At 38.9% G+C, this 12,702-nt stretch overlaps 1 protein-coding gene across 3 annotated transcripts in view; it reads left to right on the top strand.

Moving 5' to 3' along the window:
* The window catches only part of FSTL4 (follistatin like 4), an 816,966-nt gene that overhangs the window by 412,251 nt on the left and 392,013 nt on the right, over nt 1–12,702 (top strand). For all 3 annotated transcript variants that reach the window (XM_045028515.1, XM_045028516.1, XM_045028518.1), the window contains one exon: nt 1,163–1,196. In XM_045028515.1, coding sequence (XP_044884450.1) covers nt 1,163–1,196 — 34 coding nt within the window. The remainder of the gene's footprint in view (nt 1–1,162; nt 1,197–12,702) is intronic.

Here is a 12,702-nt window from a genome sequence, read left to right as displayed (position 1 = left end):
TCTGTAAGAACAGAGGACTTTGAGCCTATGTCAGAGGATCGAGGAACTCAGATGTACAATGCATCTTTACAACCAAGAGCTCAGCAGCAGATGTAAGAGGGAGGAGAACTAGCTCTCAAAATCTAGGGTGGATCATCAAAAAAGAATTTTACTGCACAAGTAGGTGCAACAAAGGAAGGATTGGGATCTTTGCTTCCAAGCTGGTGGTAGTCAGCATCTGGCACTAATCTTTGCTGTCTCAAGGGAACACCAATATTGTTAGTCTAAGTGATAAATCACCATATGAGAACATGCAGAGACCTGCCTGGCTCACTGCGAGTTGGCTTTATTTGTGTTTTAAGGTTACAATCAATGGGCCTGATTCTGCAGCCCTTACTCAGGCAGGCAGTCCCATTGTCATGTGAGTCCTACTCAGAGTAAATAAAGGATGTAGCTTGTGTTTCTCTCAGCATCCTCCCCAGTGCCTCAGTCTCAGGTATTGGTTGTTAGAGGTGGTATTTATTTGGAAATTTTCATGAAAATATGTTTGTGTGTAGTCATGAATTATTAGCTCAGCTTTAAATTAGATGGTCTGTTACATACCCACTTATGGTTGAGATTCAAGAGATGGCATATAGCCTGGGAATATACTGTAGGTCTCTTGGTGACTGTTGTGTATACATCAAATTAATATAAGAAAGCTAGCTTTCCTAGAAATGGCAGTAATTAATGTTTTTGCAAGAGATGCTGTTGACAGCGCTGATCCTGTAAAGACTTAATCACATCCTTAGTTATAAATACGAGTAATGCCATCAATTCATCTGGGCCTATTCACTTCCTCAAAACTAAGCACATAAGTCTTTACAGGATTGGTATCTGTTTTACAAGTAAAACCAAAACAGTTAATATAACAAAATCCCTTTGATCTGCGATCTTGTAACCCAAAAGGGAAAAAAAATATTGATTTGAATTAAGGTTTTATGCTTTTCACTGTAATTGATCAAAAATGATGACTCTGATGGATAACCTACTGATCCATTAAATACTTGACGTTTAGTTATTGCTTAGAGCCTCATAAGCACTTCACTCTGACAGGGACTATGTTTTAGTGGGTCTGTGTTTATGCTACTTATGAATTATTCCTGTATACTTCAAAACAAAAAAATTCTCTTTTTCCTTGTAGGAATCCAGAAGCTTTGAAGGCACAAGAAGAAAAGGTAGGAAAAATATAGGGTTTTTTTCCTCCCAATTTGTTTGTCTCTGTTGATTGATCTTGAGGTAACACGTTGAAACAAACGTGAACCTACAAACTTGAAAGAGGCTACTGTTGTCCAAATTTTCAAGAGCCTGCTTCATAACATTTGTCTTTCAGATTTTATGAAAACCCACCTCCAGATGTTTTCATGGAAAAAGAATTTAATGCCAAGTAGCATGACAGAGCCTTGGGGATGTGTGAGATGGGTTTTTTTTTCTTTCCTCCTAGTGTCACTTAAAAACACACTAGCTGACTATGGGATTCAGGCTCAGACATTGAAATCTGCTATGGAGAAAAAAGAATCACTTGTCCCAACTCCACTGCAGTTGGTGCTCTGAGAATTTCCATTGCAGGAAGGAAATGTCAGTGTTGGAGATACTCCCACTAAGGCAGTCTTGAAAATAACAGAGGTGGGCATTGATCACCAGCTTGTTGTGGACATCATCTTTATGAATAATTAGGACAAGTAAATATCCATCTTCCCATGAGCTGGCACAAAGGTACCATGTATATACAAGAAGATAGCTCTCTGTAATGCTTTTTATCTATTCAATTAAAAGTACTTTAAATTCTATGAATAAATCCCATTATATTTTACTGAAATTAAATTGAAAATCCTTTTATCCTTGTTGCTCATGTAAGTTGCCATTTTAATGTATTTCTCAAAAGATACCTGCCTATAGTTTTGGGTTTTTTTACCCAAATCGTGATGCCAGAATATTCCCCATGAGCCGACTAGTTGAAAGCAATACATAAAGGTACCTGATAGTTTAGTGGGGTTTTGGAACTGTAAAGGAGGAGGATGTTTTGTACAGATTGCCTGGGGAGGTGGCCCAGTTGTATAAGAGGGAAAGAGAATATTATAAGGTTGGGATGAGGAAGGTTAGAAGTAAAGATGGAACATGTGATGCTCTGACGTCCCTGTACTGCCACAAATGCAATTTCTCTCTCTTTGGTTCAGGATTTGGGCAAAAGTGTGATACTAAACAGCACACAGGGGAGTATTAGGTCTGCGAGCAGGTTACTTATTGTAATCACTAAAGTCTATCTATACAGGTGTTTTTAAAACCAGCATTTCACCTGAACTGGTAACATCATTCTGAGTTTTAGCAGTGACAGGGGGACCCACAATGGATGCAGTGAGTGGCCAGTTTAAATTAATTCTTGTCAGCTGCCTCTCCAGACCATCAACAAGATGTCACAGACAATTACCTGATTGTTTTGTGAATAAAGACCATCCAGGGCTTAAAAAGGAAAGGGAGAATGCCGTCAGGAGGTACTGACTGATCATCACTAGATTTTTTTAACATGCGTCCACAATTGCGTGGATACAGCCAGTGGCTATAGACTCCAGGAAAGAAGGAAGAGGGTGATGGGGGATGACATCACCAAATGGGTAATAACAGCTATAGCAATTAGAAAGTTTGTTCAAAGGTACATAAATGTTAAATAAAAGAGTCATGCCAGTGTACTGCTACTTGAGCTCAGATCCCACTTCCTGTTTTTGAATTAGCAACTAATTGGCAGCTGTCTCTAGCAGCTCTTTTATTGTTATAGACAGATGGAGGAAAATCAGCTATCAAAGAACTCATTCTGTTTATCATTAATTTTTATTTTGTTTAGCAGATGTTTTCTGGATCTCAGTCACCTGCCTAATCTGTTTTGGTATAATGTGAAGTGGGTAACAGTCATCCATTAAACAGATTAATAAATTCCCTAATTTCATTCTGGTAGCTTCCTTAATTGCTCCAGACATACAGAATTCTGAGAAGCAGGTTGTAAACCATCATGGGTTTTGTTGTATCGTGGATAATAAAAGGTCAATTTAAAATGTATGTTGCCATCTGGGCAGATATTGAGCTTTTGTTTTTCTTTGCAGTAGGTTTGTATAAGTAGGTTTGTGTAACAAGGTATAAGGTTCTGTAGGTTCCCAAGAAAGTAGGTCAAACTGAAACAGTAGAGAGATTTTGTTATGTATTTTTGTTATATGACCGTTGTTAAAGGAGAAATCTGATTGGCTGAGGTGCATGTATCTGCCTTGACAGTAGCTGGCACTCAAGAGTTAACTTGCTAAAAAGTGTATCGCTCCTTTAAAAAAAAATCAAGATAGCAAGCTATATCAGATACCCATAAATTGTAGGTGGTTGAAATTACTTAGGTAGGCATCTTCAAAAGTGCACATCATTGGCCTAACTCTGCTCCTGCTGAAGTCAATGAGAGTTTTACCATTGATTTAAGTGAGACCAGAATTAGGCCAACATGGATCACTTTTGAAATCTCAGACTTGACAGTGACATCTCTTAGGCAGATGGAGGTTTTACATAACTCTTACAGACGGCTGAAGACGTTTATTCATATAACTCATGTTACCTCACAACACATTGGTTATCAGTATAACCACATTTCCAGTACTGTTGCTATTTATCCATATAGATATAAAGTACCAAAACTGCCAAAGAAGGTTTGCTGCAGCCCAAACAAAGCAGTCTGTTCTCTTGACTGACAGTTTTGAGTCAATGCTGAATATGAGATCCCCTAAAGAAATGTGAGGTTATGTGCTTTGAAATTAACCCCTTATGAAACCACATATTACTGTGATTCTTTTTTAAATTCAGGCCAACAAGGTATAAGGTTCAACCACTTTCTGTTTGTTCTTTTTGTTTTGTTTTTTCCTGGGGCAGTTTTACAACTGAAAATAACTGAACCACAGTTTTATGCCCATAGTTTATTGAGGATGCAGATATTAGCTGCTAGATGTTGTTAGGGGGCTTATTCCTTCACCCTCTCACTTCCCTGGTCCTTCTCGCATGAACAGAGAGCAACAATACCCGAAGTCCAAAGGCGCAAACAATTCAATGTTTATTGGGGTGAACTTCCAGCAAGCATGATTCCGGTTTCCTTCCTTAGTGTCCCCCTTCCCAGCTTTAACACCACAGAGCCTTGCCTGTGTCCCTGTTCCTGTTCCCATCCCCTGTTCCCATTCCCCCTTTAGCAAAACATGATCCCAATTCCCCCGTCCCCAGTCCCTGTTCCCATTTCCCGCCTCCCCCATTACTTCCTGATTGACTGCAGACTATATAGTAAAACCTGAGTTTTGCTTAGCTATACCTTAACCAATCATTTTACTGAAATTTAACTAACCAATCCTAACATATTGTAACATGGTTATTTAACCAATTATATTCCACCACCTTCATTGGTTTACACCCAACAAAATTAATTATACAGCAGACAGAAACAATCAGAGACCCAGACAGAGACCATGCAAATAAACATACAAAACAATACAGAAGTGAGGATTTTACAACTACATCTATACAGACATAAGGGTTTTCCAGCTGTGTCTATTGATAAGTGAGTTCTTGCCAGACAGGATGCTATCAAACTAAATTTCCTTTTACATCTTCTAGGCTCTTCCCTTTCTCTGGAGGTGATAGGAATATCAGGATAGGATTGTATTCTTAATAGCCCAATAGCGCCTTATTTCAATGTAACTAGTTTGGAATGTGAGGATGTGACCATACACTTCCCAGCTTATGGCAGTCTTTGCTGCTTAGCCGAAGAACCAGGCCTCAGACTGTCACAGTAAAAGAAGGCCATTACACAGACAGACAGTAATTTTTTATTCTTTCTTTTATACCTCTATAACTAGTGTTAGCCAAAAGGGCTCGTTTTCCCCCCGGAGCTTACCTAATTACACCAAGGAGGCACGGAGGATCAGAGAGACGAGTACCATTATCTTTATTGATCGGTCAGCTGAGTGGGTGCTCTCATCTCGGCTCGTGCCAAAGAGAGAGACAAACCCCACAAGTCCGAACGGGCCTTTTTATAATCAGTAACAAACAACTTAGCCTACGTTTGTCTACGTCATTTGGTTGACCTGTAGAACCTGTACATGTATCTGTTAGGGGATAATTGGGTACGCAGGATACATATATCATTTTGTGGGGGCTACAAGAGACATACAGCTGTTGAGGATACATTTGTCATTCTGAAGGGGAAACAAGGTACATCTGTTGACCCTTTGTACTAAATATCTTGAAGACATACATGGGAACACAGCTGCATAATCTTGGGGAGCCAACATATACTTGGGGAGCCAAACAAAACTGATAAGCGAAATAGCTGACTTAGGTAGATACACGGCCTTCAGTCTAATGAGTTCTGTAAGCTTTCCAACACAGTTTGGACAAGCATAACATAACTTTGGTTTACTCAGGCCTAATACGGAAAGGCTTCATTAGCACTATGATTTTCCAACACTAGCTAAGTGATAAGAATACACCTAAATTCTTAAAGTATAGGCCTTTGCAGATAGGCCTGAATATCTATATCCTAACAGATGTCTGACAATCTAATAATTCCGTTCTGTACCTATGAAAATAAAGGCCATGAGTAAAACTTTCAAAATTTCCTAAGGGCCAGATTTTTAAAGGTATTTAAGCATGTAGTGGTAATTGCAAAAGCATGTAGGCTCTAATTCCCATTGATTTCAAAGAGTGTTAGGTGCATTGGTGCTTTTGAAAAATCATACTTTGTGCCGGAATACCTTTAAAAATCTGGCCCTAAGTAATTTAGGACCCTAACCCCCATTTTCAAAAAGGATTTAGGAGATGTAATCTCATTGAAAATCATTGAGATTTAGGCTCAAATCACTTAGAAAACTGTGAGACTTAGGCTCCTAAGTTAGGCTTCTAAGTTATTTAAGTGTTTTTGGAAATCCCCCTTTCCCCTGAATATCAGTTAATATTGTCTACAGTTCTCTTAAGTAAAATTGACATGGCCAATAACAATGTCTGATTCACCACTGCCTTGCATCTTGTGTGGTCATTTACACTGGGCAAAATAGGTGTAAAATGCTCCTAAATAACTATGGTAGTGTTTTATGCCCACTTTACACAAGTGTAAATGGTTACATGAGGAGCATGGCAGTCTAGAATCAGGCCCAATAAGTATTTCCAGTCACAAGCATGTTTTGTTGCATCGCATTCATTTTCTCCAAGCCAGTCTCAGTGCCATGAATACGATCTGTCAATATGAATTGCCCAGAATGTCGGACTGCAATACAAACAGTCTATGTAAAGTGATTCTCGAGTTCTGGGGTAATTTAGCCTATCTGTAATCAAAGTATGTTTGTAGAATTACAAACAGCACAGAAGTCAAGAATTGAATGTTACCAAGCATGGTAGATGTTATATATCTGATCACAGAAAAATGTGAAAGGATTTTCTAAACTCGATGGACATTTTTATTAGTGCTTCCACACATGTTATTCAATGTCTTCCTTTCCTAAAAATCCCTTCAGCTGTTCCTGAACAAAATCACTTGTCCTGTAATGCCGTTTGTAAAACAATGAGGAAAAATGGCATTAGAACAGGACATGAAGGGTGTTAAAAGAATATGATTTCTGCCTTGCACAGAAACATTTATTATATGTCTGTATTAAGAGATAGGATGATCCAATTTGAGATTTAGGTCTGCTGTGTAATGACCATTTGCACTGACACAATGGCTTTTATCTGAGGATCTCAAAACTAGAGCTGTCTGGAAAAAAAAATGTCCTGTGGAAAATTTCAACTTTTTGACAAAAAAATTAAAACTGAAAATTTTGGGCTGAAAACTGAATTTCTATTTGGAAAATTCCACCATGTTCTCCTGTTCCATTGAGCCTCTGTGATGGGAGTCAAGTAGCATGATGCCTCATGTGAGATGTAGTCCATCTGGGGAGCCAATCCCATAGAGGAGAATGGGGCATGAAGGACAACTCCAGGGAGGCACCGTGTTTGCTCAGAAGGACATTGTTTATTTTCAACTGAAATGAAATTTTGATTTAGTTCCATAAAGCAAAGCAAACTTTTTGACATTTCCAAATAGTTCTTGATGGAAATTTTTCTTAGATCTCTGGGATTCCATTTCTCAACTAACAAATTACATTTTCTGTGGAAAGCAGACAATTTTTGTGGTTAAAAATGTATTCCATTTTGGTGGTTGCTGAAAAACAGTTCTGATGGAAATATTTTTGACCAGACTTACTGAAAACTTTTCTACAAACATCAAAGGGTCAATTGTGTCCATCTTTCCTTGTGTAGCTGTAGAAGTTCTAGTTAAACGGACAGTCTTTGAGCTCCCTGTATGTGAGGATGTCTCCAGGCTGGCACCAAAGGGAAATTAAGGCCCTGCTCCAATGCCCATTGAAGTCAATGTATGTATTTCCATTGACTGCAGTGGGCACTGGATCAGGTCCTAATTGCTATGGAGGTGCAATTCTTTCCCGAGCACAGCTGCTGCTGATTTTATACCCTAAAGTGTGGAAATTTGTTTCCATCTTAATTCTGGTTAATGTAATTGCAGATTAGTTTTTATTCATGTGTCTAACCATTATTTGAATTTTACATTTTGAATAAAATGATCTGTGAACTGAAAAAAAGGAAATTCTAGAAGTTGATTAGATGCTGAATAAATATTTCCACATTCTCAATTTTAAACATATTAAGCTATTCTTTTCGCTTTGATTTCCATGGGAGTTGCACTCATGTAATAGAAAGCAGAATATGGGGCACTGAACCTAATTTGGAGGGCTGGATTTCGGAAAAGGCACATGGGGTGAATAAGGGCATAGTTTGACATATTGCCTTTTTTTGCTGAATGTCCCCTAGATTTCATTTTAAGGGAAAAGTTGGAACAGACTGACTAGCTTATACCCTATTAGTCTTATTCATGTAACCCTCTCTTCTCCTTCGTAAAATGAATAATCCTAATAATTTTAATTTCCTTTCATAAAGAAGCCCTTTGCGGCTTACCTTTAAAAAATATCCATTGCTCTTCTCCAGACATTTTCTACTTCTAGTCTACTTTGTATGATTGTATAACCAAAACTGTGTGCAATACTTGAAATGAGGATGCACTATTGAGTCACATAATTCTCATTTTCTGTATTGTTCTCCATCCCCTGCTTAATACATCCCAGCATCCTATTCAAAGTGAATTGCATAGACATCTTCACTGAGCCAGATGCAGTGTGATCAATGTCTGACCTAGGCCACACATCCATTCTATTTTGCTGTCTGAGCAGCGGACTTCAAAGTGAAACTTACTAATGTCCTTAGTAAGATTAAATTGTTAGTTTCCTTGCAAGTTCCTTTGTGCTCACTACAGGCTGTAAAGGGAAACGTAATACATTTTTAAAATAAATTTGACTTTGAAATCTGCTGTACTTTGTAAAAGAGTGACATATTGCCAGAGAACAACGGGGACAAGAGAACAAATGAGTAGGCAGAGAGGTGAGGTAAGGGAAAGCAACAGCTCAGGAGGAATACAAAGAGGAACTGTAGGCATTGCAAATAGGAGGAGGAATCCTGAGCCCAGAGAGAATGAGAGCAAAGATGCAGCAGCCTAAAAGGGTAACAGAGAAAGTTGGAAAAAAAAAACAGGAGTACTTGTGGCACCTTAAAGACTAACAAATTTATTTTAGCATGAGCTTTCGTGAGCTAAAGCTCACTTCTTCGGAGTTGGGTAGACAGTGGGGCAGAATCAGAAACGGGCTCGCATAAGTAGACAGGAAAGGAAGCCATTTCATCTGACTTGTGAAAATGTCTATTGACTGTTTCCAAAGAACCATTTCCAAATGAAGAGAAGGAGCATTTGACTTAAGGGTGGGCAGTTTTACCTTTAAATGTCAATGAGCTCTCACCACGTATTGAGCACGGATGAATAAATCATACCCACCAGTTCTAATGTATCCACTATTTTGGTAAAGGTCTATAGAGAGTTCCAGTAGGTTAGACCAGGCATGATTTAGCCATATTAAAGCCTGAAGATTTGTCCTGATCAACTTCCACTCAACCAGTTGATTTATTATTATACCCTTTAATGGTTTTCACAAGCACTTAGGGCCCAATGCTGAGATGCTGCATAACCTCTGGATGCTCTGAATGCCCTCTCCTCCCCCTCCCCCCGACTTCACGGGAGTGGAGACATTCAGCACCTTGAAGGATAAATCCCTTAATGTTGAAACTGTGTGATGAGTATAAAAGGTGTGCCTAAGTGTATGGTTAATTATATTAAGCCTAAAGGGCCAGATCTTCAGCATATGTAAATTGTCAAAGCTCCATTGAAGTTAATAGAGCTCCACCAATTTACACACCAGCTCAGGATCTAGCCCAAAGAATTTAGTCATCCTCTTAATTTGTTTTTATGTTGCTCATATTCATCCATTCAACAAATTAGTGTCAAAATTGTTTTTTAAAGGCATCCACCCAAGAAATAATCAAACTGATTTCTTCCACTCTTTGTCCAAACAACCCTACTAAATGAGATGCATGTCAAGACTTATCCACAGACTAATAACAAACTACCATAAAGATCACAATTTTGACTACTGGTTGTGCATTAAAATGTTAAAACCCTGCTTAAAAGGTGTTAATTATAAACAGCTCCATGGTAGTATGCAGTTTTGCATTATTTATATTGATTGATTTAAAATAAGTGTTAACTGAATTTTTCTCATTTTGTTCAGTAGTTGTACAGTGTTTATTTCAATGATTTCCCCACTGTGATAACATAATGAACCAGATCCTCAGCTGGTGTAAATGTGCATTGCTTCATAGAAGTCTGTGGAACTGCACCAGTTTGCACCAACGGTGGCTGGGCCCAAGAACTTCAGTAACATTTAATTCCCTATCACTTGATAGCAATTCCTAATGTCCTAGATGTGCAATTGGCCCAAGAGTTTAAAAACAATGTAAAGAATTTCCACTCCTTCCTTCCCTGCACATTTCAAAGGGCCACAAAATATCCTTAGGGCCTGATCCAAGACCCATTACAAGCAATGGGAGTCATTCTATTGCCTTTAGTGGCCTTTGGATCAAGCTCTTAGTCTTGATGGCCAAAGGGCTGGAGGTTATCCCAGGAGCTGGATTTCTTGGATTGTTTCACTGTCTCGGGCCAGCTCTGGAAACCATATTCCATGGCAGCTCCCGCCTTTTAAAAAACCTAAACAGTAGCCAAACTTCAAAACTTTTATACAAAAATGCCTATCTTTTGCAAGGTCATAAGGAGGAGAAATTGCCCTGTACATTGTTATTTTACTAATTTTAACAATCATTCTCTCTTTGCTTGAAGCAAGAATTCACATCACTTTAAATCTCCAGCTGTTTTATCATTTCATATGAATTTTTATCATCGCTGGATGTTTTCAGGGCATATATTGTCACAAAATTGCAATCTGATTGCGAGGAGAAGGGGAATTGGACGAGGTCACAATAATAATCAAAAGTGAGGCTCACATTAAAAAAAAAATAGACCAGTGCTGTAAACTTATAATACTCTAAATGGTATTTCCACTTCCTCCTTCATGTGCGATACCCTTGCAAAGTATGATGCAATGGAGTAATTAGCTTTGAGGTGGGGTGTTGAGGAATGGATGGAAATTAATGAAGGTAAAGACAACTCTTCTAGCAGCTGTCAAAGGCAATTTTACACTCTTTCTGGAGTCAGGGTCTTCCCAATGTGAAGAAATGGTGAAGTTAATTACTTTTGTACAAACCTGTCTGTAGTGAGAGTTAATTATCACTTGACATATTTCTTAGTTTAAAATTAAAACAGCCTGGGGGTTGGGGGGGGGGAATAGTAGAAGAATCAATTCATTAGCCAGTGTCAGGCACAGTATTAAACAGACAATACAGCTGATTTTAGGCAGATCATCCTTTAGTTGCTTCTGATATGTGCATAGATGTGGAATTCTGGACAAGGATGAGCCAGCCAGAAATGTACCAGAGTGGTCAGTTTCAGTGAATTCAAATAGTTTAAGTGCCATTTTCTAATATAAGCAATGCTAACTCCAGTAGCAATGTTTGGCTCTCAAATTATTTTTCACACACTGAAAATCTAAATCCATTCCTAGTCTGCTCCAGCATTTCCAGTGGTTACAATAAAATAATTGTGAAATATATCCAGCTCCTTCAGAAAAGCTGTATGTATCGGTAGAAATATCAAGGGGTTGTTCCCTGAACTAAACTCACAAATAACTGATAATTTTCCACATTTGGAAAATGTCTGGTTGGGGTGGAGGGAATGGGTAACTTTCCATGGCGGTTAACCTTCATTATACAGTATTCAGATATGTAACTTTGCTAGTGTCATGAGTTAGATGAACCCCCTAGATGGGTTTAAAAACCTCCTTGAACAGCAAGACACAAGGTAGCTGCTACAAGCAAACCAAATATTAGAATGGGGGCATGCAGGCAAGCCTAATTAGCAGTAGGTCCTTGACTCCCTAGAGGGCAGGGAATATGCACCAACAGTGCAAGAGAGCTGAGAGATTCTGACAGTGCTTAATTTGTAATGAAAGAGGTGCCAGGGCTCAAGCAATTTTTTTACATTCATAACTGATGCAGCAAGCCCAGAGGTGCCAGGACTATGAACTGCCAAGCCCTGGCACAAATTAAGCACTGGATTTGGGGGACAAATTAGAAGAGGCCACATAAAAAATGTTCCTTGTCATATGATAAAGCTTACAGTTTAATGTATAGATTTTCAGTTGCTGGAAATTACTTTCTCTTCTGTTTGGATGTGGCTGAAAGCAGCTGAATTTTTCCATTTGAATACAGAATGAACTGTACTGGCAGCTGAATAAAAACACCCTCATCATACAGGTTTCTTCCCTGGCACAATTAGCTGCTACACCAAGCTTCGTGTCACCCAGTGAAAATGAGAAACACAGGTTGAACATGCAAACAAATGTGTTCCTTTTCTCTGCAGCTCCTTTCATTGTCTCTGGATGAGAGTAGCCTTGTCTCCAAGAAGGATCCTGTTAGGTGGCCATAATATTTAATAAGAGCAGCTTCAGAAATCACACTTTTTCTCTGGTGAAAACCTACAGTTGAAAGGGATCCTAAAAATAAAAACGTTTCCAGCTACATGGGGACTGACATTCTTTTGGTCAGCCTAGTGAAATCCAGAGGCTGACTGGCCAGAGGGCAGGGATGACAAAATGCAGGTGATGTTTTTAAAAATATGTCCCGTTTAGGTCACCACATCCTAACCTGAACATGCTGGAGGTTAGGCTGATGTCTGAGCTGTTAGAATGTGAAGCAGACAAACCACAAGCACTCAATCAAAGCTGTCTGGCATTTGCACTGCAGACATTCCCAATATTTGATATCCAGGGATGCAGCAGTTGCTCAGCAATATCAGAAATGGAAAAGCAGGCTCAGAAATCTGTTGGCTCCACTTGAAGTTGCAAGTCCAAAATGACACATCGCAGTTCTGCTACAGTATACGCATTGTTCTTTTACACAAAGTGGTGCTGTGAAGAGCAAATTGGAAGCCTAATTCAAGAAGTCGGCAGATGTTGCAAGATGGCAGATTTAAGATTTCAGGGAGTTCACAGGAAGTGCTTGCGAGAGAACTACCAAAGGCATGTGAAATAACTGATGGATTTATAGATGTGAAGAGTGAGAAGGTGTTAA

The sequence above is a fragment of the Mauremys mutica genome, chromosome 8, assembly GCF_020497125.1.
Source record: "Mauremys mutica isolate MM-2020 ecotype Southern chromosome 8, ASM2049712v1, whole genome shotgun sequence".
NCBI lineage: Eukaryota > Metazoa > Chordata > Testudines > Geoemydidae > Mauremys > Mauremys mutica.
This window is presented reverse-complemented; position numbering and strand designations above follow the sequence as displayed.